This window comes from Colobus angolensis, unplaced genomic scaffold (assembly GCF_000951035.1).
Source record: "Colobus angolensis palliatus isolate OR3802 unplaced genomic scaffold, Cang.pa_1.0 Scaffold172, whole genome shotgun sequence".
Lineage (NCBI taxonomy): Eukaryota > Metazoa > Chordata > Mammalia > Primates > Cercopithecidae > Colobus > Colobus angolensis.
Window position 1 is genome coordinate 4,357,155 of NW_012114844.1, and position 14,255 is coordinate 4,371,409.

At 42.6% G+C, this 14,255-nt stretch overlaps 1 protein-coding gene across 1 annotated transcript in view; it reads right to left on the reverse strand.

Moving 5' to 3' along the window:
• The window catches only part of IREB2 (iron-responsive element binding protein 2), a 63,859-nt gene extending 49,925 nt beyond the window's left edge, over positions 1-13,934 (reverse strand). The window contains exons 1-2 of the mRNA XM_011938416.1: positions 13,760-13,934; positions 12,246-12,335 (exon numbers count right to left, since the gene is read on the reverse strand). Of these exons, the coding sequence (XP_011793806.1) occupies positions 12,246-12,335; positions 13,760-13,778 (109 nt within the window). The 5' untranslated portion in view covers positions 13,779-13,934. The remainder of the gene's footprint in view (positions 1-12,245; positions 12,336-13,759) is intronic.
• Positions 13,935-14,255: the final 321 nt, after the last annotated feature.

Sequence of the window (14,255 nt, forward strand, 5' to 3'; positions counted from 1 at the left end):
TTCATATTGAGACCCACTTTTTTTCTTACTTTACACTGTTTCACTTTTTTTCTTACTTTACACTGTTTCCTCCAGGGAGTACAATTGCTCCTATGGCTTCAATTATCACTACATCTACACTAATAATTCCAAAATATTTTCTGTAGTCCAAGTCTGTCTTCTAAGCTCCAAAACCACATGCCTGGTTCCTCCCGAACATGTTTACTTTAATACTGGTATGTTCCCAAATTCACTAGTACCTAAACTTGAACTCAGTGACTTCCCTTCTGCTCCTTCCCCTTATCATCACCTCATTTTCCATTTCCTAGAGCAGTAAATAGCACCACACCACCATCCTTCCAGATGTTCATGCCAAAACAATGAGGCATCTTCCTCAATGCCTCTCTCCCACATCTTTTTGTCTTCTATCAATATCACCATTAAATCTAGTCCAAATCACTACTACATCATCTCTCGCTTGGGTTCCTCAGGGGGTGCCTCCAACACCATACTGTGATTTTCAAAATGTGGTCCTAAACTGCTGATGCCTTAGCGGGACTCAAAGCAGGGGCACCAAATTGTACTACAGGTTGAGTATCCCTAATCCAAAAATCCAAAATCCACCAGGTGTGGTGGCTTACTCCTGTAATTCCAGCACTTTGGGAGGTCGAGGTGAGTGGATCACCTAAGGTCAGGATTTTGAGACCAGTCTGACCAACATGGTGAAACCCTGTCAGGCGCAGTGGCTCACGCCTGTAGTTCCAGCTACTAGGGAGGCTGAGGCAGGAGAATCGCTTGAACCCCGGAGGCAGAGGCTGCAGGGAGCCAAGATTGTGCCATTGCACTCCAGCCTGGGAGACTAGAGTGAAACCCCATCTTAAAAGAAGAAAAAAGAAAAAAATCCAGAGTGCTCCAATGAGCATTTCCTCTGAGCGTCAGTGCTCAAAAAGTTTCAGATTTCAGATTTTCAGATTAGGGATACTCAACCTGTAGTACTTGTATTATTTATTATCACACAAAATACCAGTTTCACTTAAAAATGTCCCTAAGAAGCAGAAAAACTTAATTTTATTAAATCTCAACTGCTGAGGTCAAGTCTTAATATTCTGTGTGACAAAAATGAAATATATTTATACAACATTTCTACTCAATACCAAAGTACATCAGTCGCCTGAAGAAAAACTCTTGTATGATTGAGTTGCAAGCTAAAATTAAGCCATTTTTTTTCAAAGAACAGTTTTTCACTTGAAGGAACTGACAAATTATGGTTACTCAAATGTGTATATTTGGCAAAAAGTTTCTCAAAAGTGAATGAAGGCTCAGCACGGTGGCTCACACCTGTAATCCCAGCACTTTGGGAGGCCGAGGTGGGTGGATCATCTCAGGTCAGAAGTTTGAGACCAGCCCAGCCAACACGGTAAAACTCCGTCACTACTAAAAATACAAAAAATTAGCCAGGCGTGGTGGGTGGGCACCTGTAATTGCAGCTACTCGGGAGGCTGAGGCAGGAGAATCGCTTAAACCTAGGAAGTAGAGGTTGCAGTGAGCCAAGATTGTGCCACTGCACTCCAGCCTGGGCAACAGAGCAATATTTGAATGAAATAAGCTTCTACCAGTCTGCTCATTACATTATTGGTCTTTGAGAAATAAGAGTTCATCAAGTTATGCAGAACTTCCAAATGTGGACACCATTACAGTGTATATTAAAACACACACACACAAATATATACAAATGTGTTAATATCACCACAGCCCTCTCAACATGGGAGCCGGAGTCCCTATATAGCTGTACGCTTTGAAGGCCTCCTGCTTGTGCCAGTACCTGGACTGAGGCACTCTTGTAAAGAAGGCCTGCTGCTCTGACAGCACGTGGACTCCATCTGTAAGCTGCCTCAAAGGTCACATATTGAGCCGTCACTCCTTCTGCAAGCCCCAACACGGCCTATGAGCTCTGAAGGGCTCTTGCCCCCTACCAGCATCTGTTTTCCCAACGCATGCCCACACCACTAGTTTCTGATCATCAGATCCCCTGCCTGCACTCCAGAGGGTGGCCTACTGCCTACCTAGCAACTCCAGATCAGCTCCAACCTGGCCAAAACCAATATACTTCTCTGTTATCTGTGAGCCAACCCACACCTATTCCAGTGAGTTCTGAACCTCTTCCAAGTTTGTCCTTCCTTGGGTATTCTCCCTTAACCCTACAGTACTATATACAATTTTCCTGTATTACAATTATTCTTATCATAGTTAATAATTATGTATATTAAACTTCCTCTGTTTAACCTATTACGTGGTTTCTATCTCCTGGCTAGACCCAAATTGCTACAACATAGTACCGCACTTTACGCATATTTTCCTTCTATGTCCCCATTACTAAATCGTGTGTTTTCTTTAGCACAGATACTATCTTAGCCATCTTTCATTTGCTATAAATATACAAGTACTCAATAAATATTAGCTGAATGAATTAAATGGTATTGTTGAGAGACTCATGCAACAAGTAAAAAAAAAAAGGACTAGATTACGCCTGCCTCTTCTAATCAGGAATTTCTAGAATTCTATGAATCCATAAAGCTAACCCTTTAAGGACAGGTAATTAAAAACACCACGGAGGAACCAGGATGCTGGTATTTAAACTGGTTAAGTATAGTAATTCATATTATCCCACTTCTGAAATAATCTGGTAACAATAAATATCCTTTTGATCAGTTACTTAGTAGAAGATCCAATAGGTGGTTCAGGCGCTGAAAAAAAAAATGCTGAGGTCTGCTATTGTATATGGGAAGCATCTGATGAAAGGCAAACCAAGGCTCCCAAGACTGCAGATTCTACTATTCAAGGCTAAATAGCTGCTGCAAAGATTAGAAAATAAAGTGTATCTCTCAGTAGAGAGGTCACAAACTGTCTCATGTCTGCTGGCCTGCAGACATGTTTTGCTTGTTCTGCAGAGTTTTAACATTTCAAATTTAACTGCCAACATTTAAAAAACCACAGGTCTTTCAATCACAACACTTTACAATACCAACCATATACTTCTGCTGGAACTTAGTAAGCACCTACTCTATATAGGACATGCGCCTTCCTGTTTGCCACACAATTCCCAGCAAAGTATTTCACTTGTTTATGTTGCCTCTCTGGTCCCTATAAGCATGAGCTTGCAACCCCTGCTGTAATAGGTTTTTACAAGGTTTTGGAATCAAGATTTTTGTTCATGCTTCTGTTCCACCACTTAGTAGGTAATGGTAATTAGTTGTGGGACCTTGGCCAAGTGTATAATAGAGCTTATAGAAGTGGATAAATACATACTCAACAAATACTTAAAAAAAATGATTTTTTATTACTGACATTACTAAACTGGGAAATAGCATGGCATTGGAGAGAAAAGGTGTTGGTCTTGAAATCAGAAGATCTGAGTTTAAGGATAAGTTTCCTCACCTAGAAGATATGTTGTGACCTTAGACACATTACTTAGATTTTTAACCTTATCTGTATTATCTGCACACGGCAGATTTAAAACTATCTTCCCTGCTTATCATGAAGCAGCAGAGTGAAGTAAAAGGGTTTTGTTATTGGTAAAAACGGAAAATTCCAAGTTCAAGCAGTAGTGAAGAAATTACCCATGAGGAATATCAGTACTGTGGTAAGCAGGCTTTAGATAACTAAATGTAACAGAGAAACCCATCAGCCTGAAGGAAGAGGGAAAGACTCTGAAGCCACAGGTTCTCTAGGCCTGCCAAAAGCCCCCAAAGAGACTGCATTTTTGGAGTCCAGACTGGGAAAGGGGGGCTAGAAGACCACAGCAGGAACCAGCCAGCAGAGCTACAGGGTAAAGCTAGCCCTGCTGAAGGCTAGGGGCCTGGAGAAAAGATTAGGAAGCCCTTCTAGAAGGCCCTGTAAATCACATCAGGCCTGGCAACAAGACTAACCCATCCCCATGTCTGACTAGAAGCAAAGAAGTGTTTCTGTCTCTAACCAGAACCAGGCAGGATAGGGATGATTTCCAATAAAGAAAGTCTGACCTCCACAGAACAAGACCTTGTCTCTTCAAATAAATAAACAAACTCTGACCTTTTTTTTTTCTCTTTTTAAACAAATTGCCATTGGGCCCAGCACGGTGGCTCATGGCTGTAATCCCAGCACTTTGGGAAGACAAGGCGGGCAGATCACTTGAGCCAGGAGCTTGAGACCAGCCTGGCCAACATGGTGAAACCACATCTTTACTAAAAACATAGAAATCAGTCGAGTGTGGTGGTGCGCACCTGTAATCCCAGCTACTCGGGTGGCGGAGACACAAGAGTTACTTCAACTCGGAAGGCAGAGGTCACAGGGAGCCGAGATCATGCCACTGCACTCCAGCTGGGATGACAGACCAAGACTGTCTCAAATAAACACATACTTACATACATACATATATTGCCATTGACAGAGTCCGAGGAAGCAAAAAACAAAACAGATTCCTGCATAAGATTTTGTTTTTTCACCTGTACTGGCAGGTCCTCAGAATGCCTATACCACAGCCCTCTTTCTAAAAAGTTTCTTCTACACCAATTGCTAGTGGGCTCCAGGTAGCCTTGCCACCCTGTCATGAATGGCTGGGACCTGGAGCCAGCCTTCCAACAGACAACCAATCTAGAGTCTGGCCAGTGGCATAGGGAATAGCCAAGCACAAATGCCACATCTAATAGCCTGCCTCAGTCTCGTTCTGTGATACCTTGAACTTGACTTAGGGAGAAGGCAGAAAACAGATGGAAACAAAAGAGGAACCAAGAGAAAAAGAAAAGCAGAATAATGGGCTGGGTATGGTGGCTCACACCTGTAATCCTAGCACTCTGGGAGGCCAAGGTCAGGAGTTCAGGAGACTCCCATCTCTATAAAAGATTAAAAAAAATTAGGCCAGGAGTGGTGGCTCACACCTGTAATCCCAGCACTTTGGGAGGCTGAGGCAGGAGGATCACCTGAGGTCAGGAGTTTGAGACCAGCCTAGCCAAAATGGTGAAACCCCGTCTCTACTAAATATACAAAATCAGCCAGGTGTGGTGGCACATACCTGTAATCCCAGCTACTCAGGAGGCTGAGGCAGGAGAATCGCTTGAACCTGGGAGGCAGAGGTTGCAGTGAGCTGAGATCTCCCCACTGCACTCCAGCCTGGGTCACTGAGTGAGACTCCATCTCAAAAAAAAAAAAAAGGAAAAGAAAAAGAAAGGAAAGCAGAAATAGGGAAAATCAGCTCAGTCAGAATCATGGGCTCTACACATGCCTACTGAAGGGAACAAAAAGTCTGATCTGACCACACAATCAGATCCCCTCAATCTCCGTATTTCCTTCAAATCTTCACAATAAACCCCCCAATTTAATGTAGAAGAAAAAACATTTTTTTCTTCGCTTCATTCACTGACAGAAATTGAGCCAACAAGAAAAACATTATCTACTATTGATCAAAGTTCAGAAACACATATTCTTTTCATTCACTACTGGTAAGCATGTAGACTGGCATTATTTGCTAACATAATACAACAGATGTCCTTCGTGGTGCCTATCCAAACTGCTACCATTCTCAGTGGCCTGTGGCCTCCTTGGCTACAGCAGCGAAGCAAAAGCCAATCCTCTGGCAGGCTGATGACCACAAGTCTTGTGAGAAAGGAGACACTGGGGCAATTAGATTCACCTATCAGAAATGTGTAATCAGGACACAGAGAGACTGAACCGGAAAGGTGTTAAGAGGTAAGCTAGGGTCTGAGGTTGCCATTTGAGGCCATGTAAAAAGTGAGTGGGCAGAGGGGGACTGTTTATAGTGAAGTAGAGGAAGTAGAAGAGTGGAACAGGATAGAAATCTGAAGCTCCTCAGAGAAAATAATAAAGAACTTTCTTAATTCTGGGCCACCACCATTTTCTTGAGAGACAGCCATATTTCATTGGCCTGGGGAGTGCTGTATCATTACAATAAATCCTTCTTCACTCGAGCTAGTGTCTGTTCCTTGGAACCAAAAGGGCCTAATCTAGAATAGGAATTGACAATAAAAGCAAATTTGAAATGTGGAGGGTTGATAAATATATGGCTGTACATGGACTAGTAGGATAATGTCAGGTAAAGGTAATCCTTGGAAAGTTATGTACTATGTGTACAAATTACAAGCAAACTATTTCATTGCCTACCCAACCCAGTCTTTTCAAAAGTCCACATAAAAGATGAACAGATTTGTGTCTCTACCAGCAAGATAACCGGACCAGCAACAGACTCCTGACAAGTGCAGTCAAAATAGGTTAAAACAACAGGTAAGCCAGATACAACGGATCACACCTGTAACCCCAGCACTTTCGGAAGCTAAGGCAGGAGGATTGCTTGAGGCCAGGATTCAAGACCAGCCTAGGCAACGAAGGGAGACCCTGTCTCTACAAAACATTTAAAATTTAACCAGGCATGGTGGCATGTGCCTATAGTCCCAACCACTTGGGAGACTAAGGCAGGAAGATCACTTGAGCCCAGGAGGTCCAGGCTGCAGTGGGCCATGATTGAACCACTACACTCCAGTCTGGACAACAGAGCAAGACCCTGAGGAAAAAAACAAAACAAGTACAAGAGTCACCTAGAGGTACAGTCTTAACCGGTTGGTAATCTAGCTGTAACATACAAGAATGGTCAGCAGTGGCCATATTGGGCATTATACGAAAATGAGTAAGTAAACTAAGCTGTAGAGATGGAAGACTGGATATTCAAAAAGAAACAAAAAATAAGGAAACAAGGCAGCCTTCAAGTGACAAACAGAACACTGCCTCTGGCTTAGAAATTCTGGTTCCCTGAAACTTGACTACGCTTTCTTCCTTTGTCTTTGGATGTCTGGAAACTGCAACCTACTTTTTACTTGAGTGAGTTTTTGTTCCTTATAGTCCAAGGTAAAAACTGGAACCAGACCGGGCACAGTGGCTCATGCCCATAATCTTAACACTTTAGGAGGCCAAGGTAGGTGGATCACCTGAGGCCAGGAGTTCCGAGACCAGCCTGGCCAGCATGTCGAAACCCTGTCTCTACCAAAAATACAAAAAAATAAGGGTGTGATGGCATCGACCTGTAATCCCAGCTACTTCAGAGGCTGAAGAAGAAGCACTTGAACCCAGGAGGTGGAGGATGCAATGAAATGAGATTGTGCCACTGTACTCCAGCCTGGGCAACAGAGCAAGACTCTGTCTCAAAAAATAAAAAATAAAAGACTGGAACCAACAGAAAATAGTAAAAGTATAAAAATAAAAGTGCGTGATGGGGTGGAGGGAATAACATACTTCCAACCCAACAATTCTATATAATGACAAGTTTGCACAAAAATGTAAGTATTACACATGCAAAGCTTTATAAATAGAGAAAAGTTACTATCAGCTTCAATATTCAAAGGTCTGTTAACTAAACCATAATGCACTCATACAGGCAATATTGTGTATTGTGCAGCTATTAGAAGCTGTAGAGAAGTACAGGTATCCCTTTCTACCTGAACTCATGCTCCGTGACTGAGAAACCAAATAGATTCACATGGCAACGGATACCTGTATTCAATGACATGGAAAGATGTTCATGATATATTAAGTGAAAAAAAGGGTTACAACATATACTCTATTTTTATTAAAAGTAGCATATTTACATATACTTTTGTATACACATAAAAATGAGACTTTCTGTACCATCTGCAATGTTCTTGTCTTTCTGTGATTCTTCTAAATGATAAAAACTCTCCTAAAAAATTAAATACAGGATTTTCTTTCAAAGGCTACAAGGTAGGATTTGGACACTAAGTCACACTCTACTGGAGGACTAAGCAGTACTGTGGTTAAAAAAGCAAGCAGACATAAAGGACAAAAGAAAGAGTGAATGAGATGACCTGAGATAAAGAAGGGTGCCTGGGGGCTTTACACCACCAGAGGCCCTGTTGCCCAGTAACAGGTACTATCTTAAAACTACCTTTCACTCCAGTTAGGCCAGTCTCTCTACTATCTTCCCCTTCATTCAAGATAGTCATTCATGTTTCCACTATGCTGTTCATTTTAATTCTCTGGTGTTGACTGTCCTCCATCATACATGGAGACAACATTGATTTTTCCTCTCCCTAAAAATAGCAATAGTTTCAAATTCAGAGATCTACTTAAGAGAGTCACCCAAATCAGCTACTCGAGAGGCTGAGGCGGGAGGATCTCCTGACCTCAGGAGTTCGTGGCTCCAGTGAGCTATCATCATGTCACAGCACTCCAGCCAGGGTGACAGTGAGACCCTATCTTTAAAATTTTTTTTAAGAGTTACTCAAAATCTACCTTTTTAGACTACCTAGATTTTGACATGTTTCTAGTCAGCGCATTGTAGTGCCAGACAACCAGCTCCAGAATATTAAAGAGATTCCCCACAACTGGCTAAGTGCAGTGGTTCATGCCTGCAATCCTAGCACTTTGGGAGGCCAAGACAGGAGGGCTGCTTGAGGTCAGGAGTTTGAGACCAGCCTTGTCAATATGGCAAAACTCCATCTCTACTAAAAATAAAAAATTAGCCAGATGTGGTGGCACACACCTGCAGTCTCAGCTACTTGAGAGGCTGAGGCATGAGAATCGCTTGAACCCTGGAGATGGCGGTGGCAGTGAACCAAGATCGCACCACTGCACTCCAGCCTAGGTAACAGAGCGAGCCTCCCTCTGTCTCAAAAAAAAAAAAAGATTCTGCACAAGCAAAATGATATAAGATCAAAATGTAATCAATGTCTCAGATGTGCCCACTTCCATAGAGGTACCTTGAGTATAAATCTGGTAAGCGAAAGGATAAAACAGCAGTAAAAAAGCAGAAATCAAATAATCTGTGTTGAACTCTATCTAAAGTCAGAATAAGAGAAGGCATCAGGTTGGTAACGCACATAGACTAGTCTGGTTCACTTACCAACCCACTCCCAACCACTTCTCCCTTTCCTTTCTCTATTGTAAAAGCTGTAAAATACAGTACCCCATCTTATCTATGGCTTTCTGTGGTTTCAGTTACCTGCAGAACAGCACGATAAGATATTTTGAAAGAGAAAGACTAGATTCACATAACTTTTATTACAGTACGTTGTCATAACTGTTCTATTACCAGCTATTGTTAATCTCTACTGTGCCTAATTTATAAATTAAGTTATATCACAGATATGTATGTCTAGGAAAAAAATATATACCAAACAGTATATACACGGTTTGGTACCATCTATAGTTTCAGGTGTCTACTGAGGGTCTTGGATCATATCCCCCATGGATAATAGAAGACCATGATTATTCCATCTTTCGGCCTTCTTGAAGCTAAGAGTGGCCACTGACACTTTGGCCAAAGAGGCAAAAGCCCCTGGAGAGGGTTTTTCTTTTTGTTTTGCTCCTCCAGCTGTTTGGAACATGGACATAATGCCTGAGGTGCAACCAAAAGAATAAAAACAAAATGGGAAGAAAGGACGAGCCCAGATCCTTGCTGAGATTGGTGCTGCACAGCCCCATTCTGCCCATCTCCACACTTTGTTACGTCAGAAAAATAAACTCCTATTTCTTAAAGTCATTGGACAGCAAGTTTTCAGTTCCTTGCAGCTGTAGGCATCCCTAATACGGTTAGCATGGAGCTTAGAACTATGTTTCTCAACTATCTTTACTCTGCAACATTTATGAGGGATAGAATCCATTCCCTTCATTAATTGTTACTCATTACAACAGTCATTCTCAACTTAGCAGGCATCAAAATGTGGAATGGAGGCAGAGAAGACTGGCTGTGAACCTTGGTGACTACCAAAGCAATGTCTTTTTGTAGGGATATGTCTAGGAGGCAATTCAATCTGTTCCTTTTAAAAATGCAGTAAGAATTTTTTGTTCTAAGGCTAAACAACCAAATACTTCCTACCTAAGTTCCTTTCTTTCAAAGTCAGTTCTTCAAATTTTACTCCTTATTAGGAAATTACTTATTACTTAATAACCTCTCATAATAATCACTCTATTGAAACACCAGGAGGGGTTCGGCACAGTGGCTCACTCCTATAATCCCAGCACTTTAGGAGGCTGAGGTGGGTGGATCACTTGAGGTCAGGAGTTCGAGACCAGCCTGATCTACATGGTAAAACCCCTGTCTCTATAACTATCTGGGTGTGGTGATGTACGCCTATAGTCCCAGCTACCTGGGAGGCTGAGGCAGGAGAATCGCTTGCACTCAGGAGGCAGAGGCTGCAATGAGCTGAGATCACACCATTGCACTCCAGCCTGGGTGACAGACCAAGATCCTGTCTCAAAAAAATAAGTAAAATAAAATAAAATAAAAACCAGGGTATTGACCCCACATAAATAAAAACCAACTTTCTGTTTTGAAAGTATTTATATTCACAGGTATTCTATTATTGTATTTATCATGGTTATAAAAACTGGTAATCCTGGAATTATGTTAAGTATACATGTACTCTGTACAGTTACGTACAAATTCCCATGACAGTTTATTTCCCAGAGAAAATTTAACTTTCAGATTATCAATCATTCCCTTTCAATGCATTTTACAGTTGTTTTTGATAGTTTCCTACTGATTCCTTAAATTTGAGAAATATAGGTCATCTTCAAGTAAGCACATTTCTACAGATTATACAAAGAAAGTATTTATACTCAATTTTCAAAACATCACATGTGCTCCTTTAATTTATTAAACTATGAAATCTGGGTTAAAAGACTTCCAAGCCAGGATCACTAGATTATTTTGGAGAAGTAAAAGGGAACTAAAACGACTATTCTTGTAAACAATCAATCCAGCTGTTTTCTTTTCAAAATTAATGCAAACTCATCATCAGTGAAGGGATAAAATTAATGTGAAAGACATACATCATTAAGAAAATGACCAACCTCCTTTAACAAACATATCAACACAAATCACTGCAGCTACACATGCAAGGTAAAGGATATTGCTCTCATTTTGGCAAACTGTTTATTTTTAAATGACAACCTAATTCTAAAATGGGGATTCTCTAACATACCCCAAAATAGCTGTCTTTCACAATACACAAAAACTATTGCACACAGCAGTGAAGAATATTTAAATCCCTCAAAATCTACAGAAAAATCAAAAGAACAATCTTCTTAAATAATGCAAGAAAAAAAGGTAAAAAGTCCTTCCAAAACTGACTGCAACAGATGTGGCATTCAGTTTACCTTTTCATGTCACTGTCATGGAAAAGTTCACAAAGAATAATCAGTCTTCTAAACAGGTCTCTTTATTGGCCTAATTGAGAAAGTTACTCAACTGTCAGTAAAGCCAAAACTTCCATTCAATGCTCTACAGGTCACCCACATTCACTCTTCCGAGACCACAGAGAAAGGTGTGACCTTGATAAGGTGAATGAGAATGTCTGCCAAAACTATAGGTGTGGAGGTTGGGGCAAACCACGCCCAATACTTCAGAACAACTCAAATCAATGGGTCCTGTTGGTGATTCCTATTCAACAGACAGCAGAAAGAACAGATGTGGGCATTGTTCATTTGACAAAGTAAAACAGGCCAGGCACAGTGGCTCATGCCTGTAATCCCAATACTTTGGGAGACTGAGGCAGATGGATCACTTGAGATCTGAGACTAGCCTGGGCAACACAGCAAGACTCTATCACTACAAAAAATATAAAAATTAGCCAAGTGTGTTGGCACGCACCTGTAAGCCTTGTTACTTGGGAGGCTGAGGCAGGATTGCTTTAGCCCGGGAGTTCAAGGCTGTATGAGCTATGAGCTACGATCATGACATTGTGCTCCAGCCTGGGCAACAGAGCAAGGCTCTGCCTCAAAAAAAAAAAAAAAAAGAAAAGAGAAAGTAAAATATACATTTAATTGGTGTAGAATATAATCAGTCAGTCAGGTTCTTCTAAAAATCACATTAGGCCAGGCGCAGTAGCTTACATGTATAATCCCAAAACTTAGGGAGGCAGAGGCGGGAGGATTATTTGAGCCCAGGGGTTCAGGACTAGCCTGGGCAACATAGCAAGACCCCCGTCTTCACAACAACTTGAAAACTGCATTATTGGTTTCTTTGAGGAAAAAAAATAGTCCTTAATTAACTTAGATTTTTAAATGAGAAGTTAAGGTATGGGCCTACATCTTCCCTGAACAAAAATTGTCTCAAGAGGAGTATTTAAAATGGTATAGGTATGTGTGGGTGTACCTGTTACAATATGGTGGAAATACATTTAAAATTTCTTCAGCTCAGCTTGACAAATGCATTTTCATCATTAGAGACTAAACAAACCCAAGAAAATGTAAAGCAACATTACCATACTTGGTGCCTCCAAGTTTAGATATATCGAAGAACTTCTTATGTGAACTGTCATTTAATGTTTCAATAAGGTACTCAAAGGCGTATCCTGAAAAAATATATATATTTTCATTAAACGCAGCAACAAAATATCTTATTCAAGTGAAAATACCTGGAAACTAGCTTTATCCAATAGAATTTTCTGCAATGGTAGAAATATTCTATGTTTGAGCTGTCCAGTAAAGTAGACATTAGCAACGTGTGGCTATTGAGCACCTGAAATGTGGCTACCGTGCCTAAGGAACTGAATTTTTAATTTATTTAATTTTGATTAAAGTCACACAGGGCTAGTATCCACCACACTGGACAGCACAGCTCTAAACCATAATTTGTCAAGTAAAAACTAGTAAGATAATTCACTCCTGAAATGTAACGAAGAAAACCTGGAAAGGGACAATAAGAATGATTTAAATAATGCACGGGGACGTTTTGGAAAGACATGTCTTGAAAACTGCAGAGACAGGAATTTGTGAATTCCACAATTAACATTAGAGGGACTGATTAAAAATAAAAACCAAAAGACGGATTTTTACAGAGCATTCAATAAACCAAAGCAAAAAAACTTCTCAAGTCCTTACCAGAGCGTAGTACTGAAAAGTAACAGAATATCTAGGAAATTAGCATATTCTCCCCGAAAGAGACAAGTCCTTCTGGTTTTGCACGAATTGAAGCTGAACTACAACGTCAAAGATCCAGAGGTCTCATTTGAATGTGCCTCAGCTCCCAACATTCTAGGGGGCAGTGGCGGGGAGGCAGCCTTGAGGTTGAAAAGAACCTTCAGATCTTTTGTGCAGACTCATAGCGGTGGGTGGGCAGGACCCTCAACATTAAGGCTTTCATCCAAAAGGAGAAAACATAAGCACAGCCCACTTTCAGAACAAATAGTCTTTTTTTCTTTTTTTTCTTTTTTGTAGAGGGAGGTGGACGGGGGAGGAGACAGCGTTGCAATAAATGGTCGGAGAACTGACTGACCAATGTTCAACCTTGACTGCCCCGCATTCGGTTTCCAGAGGCACAGAGAGACTGAGGGGCCTGAGGCTGGACCGTGGAATCAACATCTAGCTGCGTGAGACCCGAACACGGAGACGCAGGCCCCCGCCCTCATCGCTCGCCAACGGGGGGGCGGGCAGGGGAAGATGGTGGGCCTCTCCCTGCCCCTGGCGTTGCTGACGGGGGCCAGGAAGTCGCTGGCAGCAGGCAGCGGCCACCGAAGAGAGAGGGGTGCTGGTCAAGGCCAGCGGTGGGGCGGCCCGCCCTGCGGGGGTCGCGCAAGAGGGTGAGGACCCGGAGCCCCAGCTTCCGCGGCCTAGGCTCACAGGGCGGCCCAGCAGGCAGGCCCTGAGGGGAGCACAACCCGAGCCCCGAGGGCCTGGGCGCCTGCCGAGCGACTCCAGGCGAGAAAAGCAAGGAATTCGGCGCCTAGACAGCGCGCGTTTCCAACTGCCAGACCCAGCTCGGAGGCCCGAAACTGACCTGCTTTTGGGGCGTCCATCGCCGGAGACCATATTATCCCTGCGGGGAGGGGGCCAGCGGGAGAACAAGGGGGAGGCCGGGCAGGGAAGAGGGGGAGGAAGACAGGCGGACTGGCAAGGGAGGAAAGAAGGAAGCAGGCTCGCGCAAATATCGCGAGAGCCGCAGAGCCAGCCCCAGGTCTGCGCTCGCGGGATTTGTCGCCTAACTCCCGCGAGATCGTCGGACAGGAAAACAAAGAAAGAGAAGGGGCGGAGCTCACCAGAAAGCGATTTCTCGCGCCGTTGCCCCTGTTCTCGCCAGCAGGGGCGGAGCGCTGGGGAGGCTCCGTTGGTGGCATTGGCGTGGCTAGTTTGGCCTTGGCAGCGATCCGTTACTTACTTGTGGCCTTAAGTTCTCTGTTGGGGTCATGAGTTCGAGCGGTGTGTGCATTCCCACAAGGTGTCTGTTGGAGTCAGGGTCGGAATCGGAACTGTTAGGAGAAAGAGCTCAAGGCGAA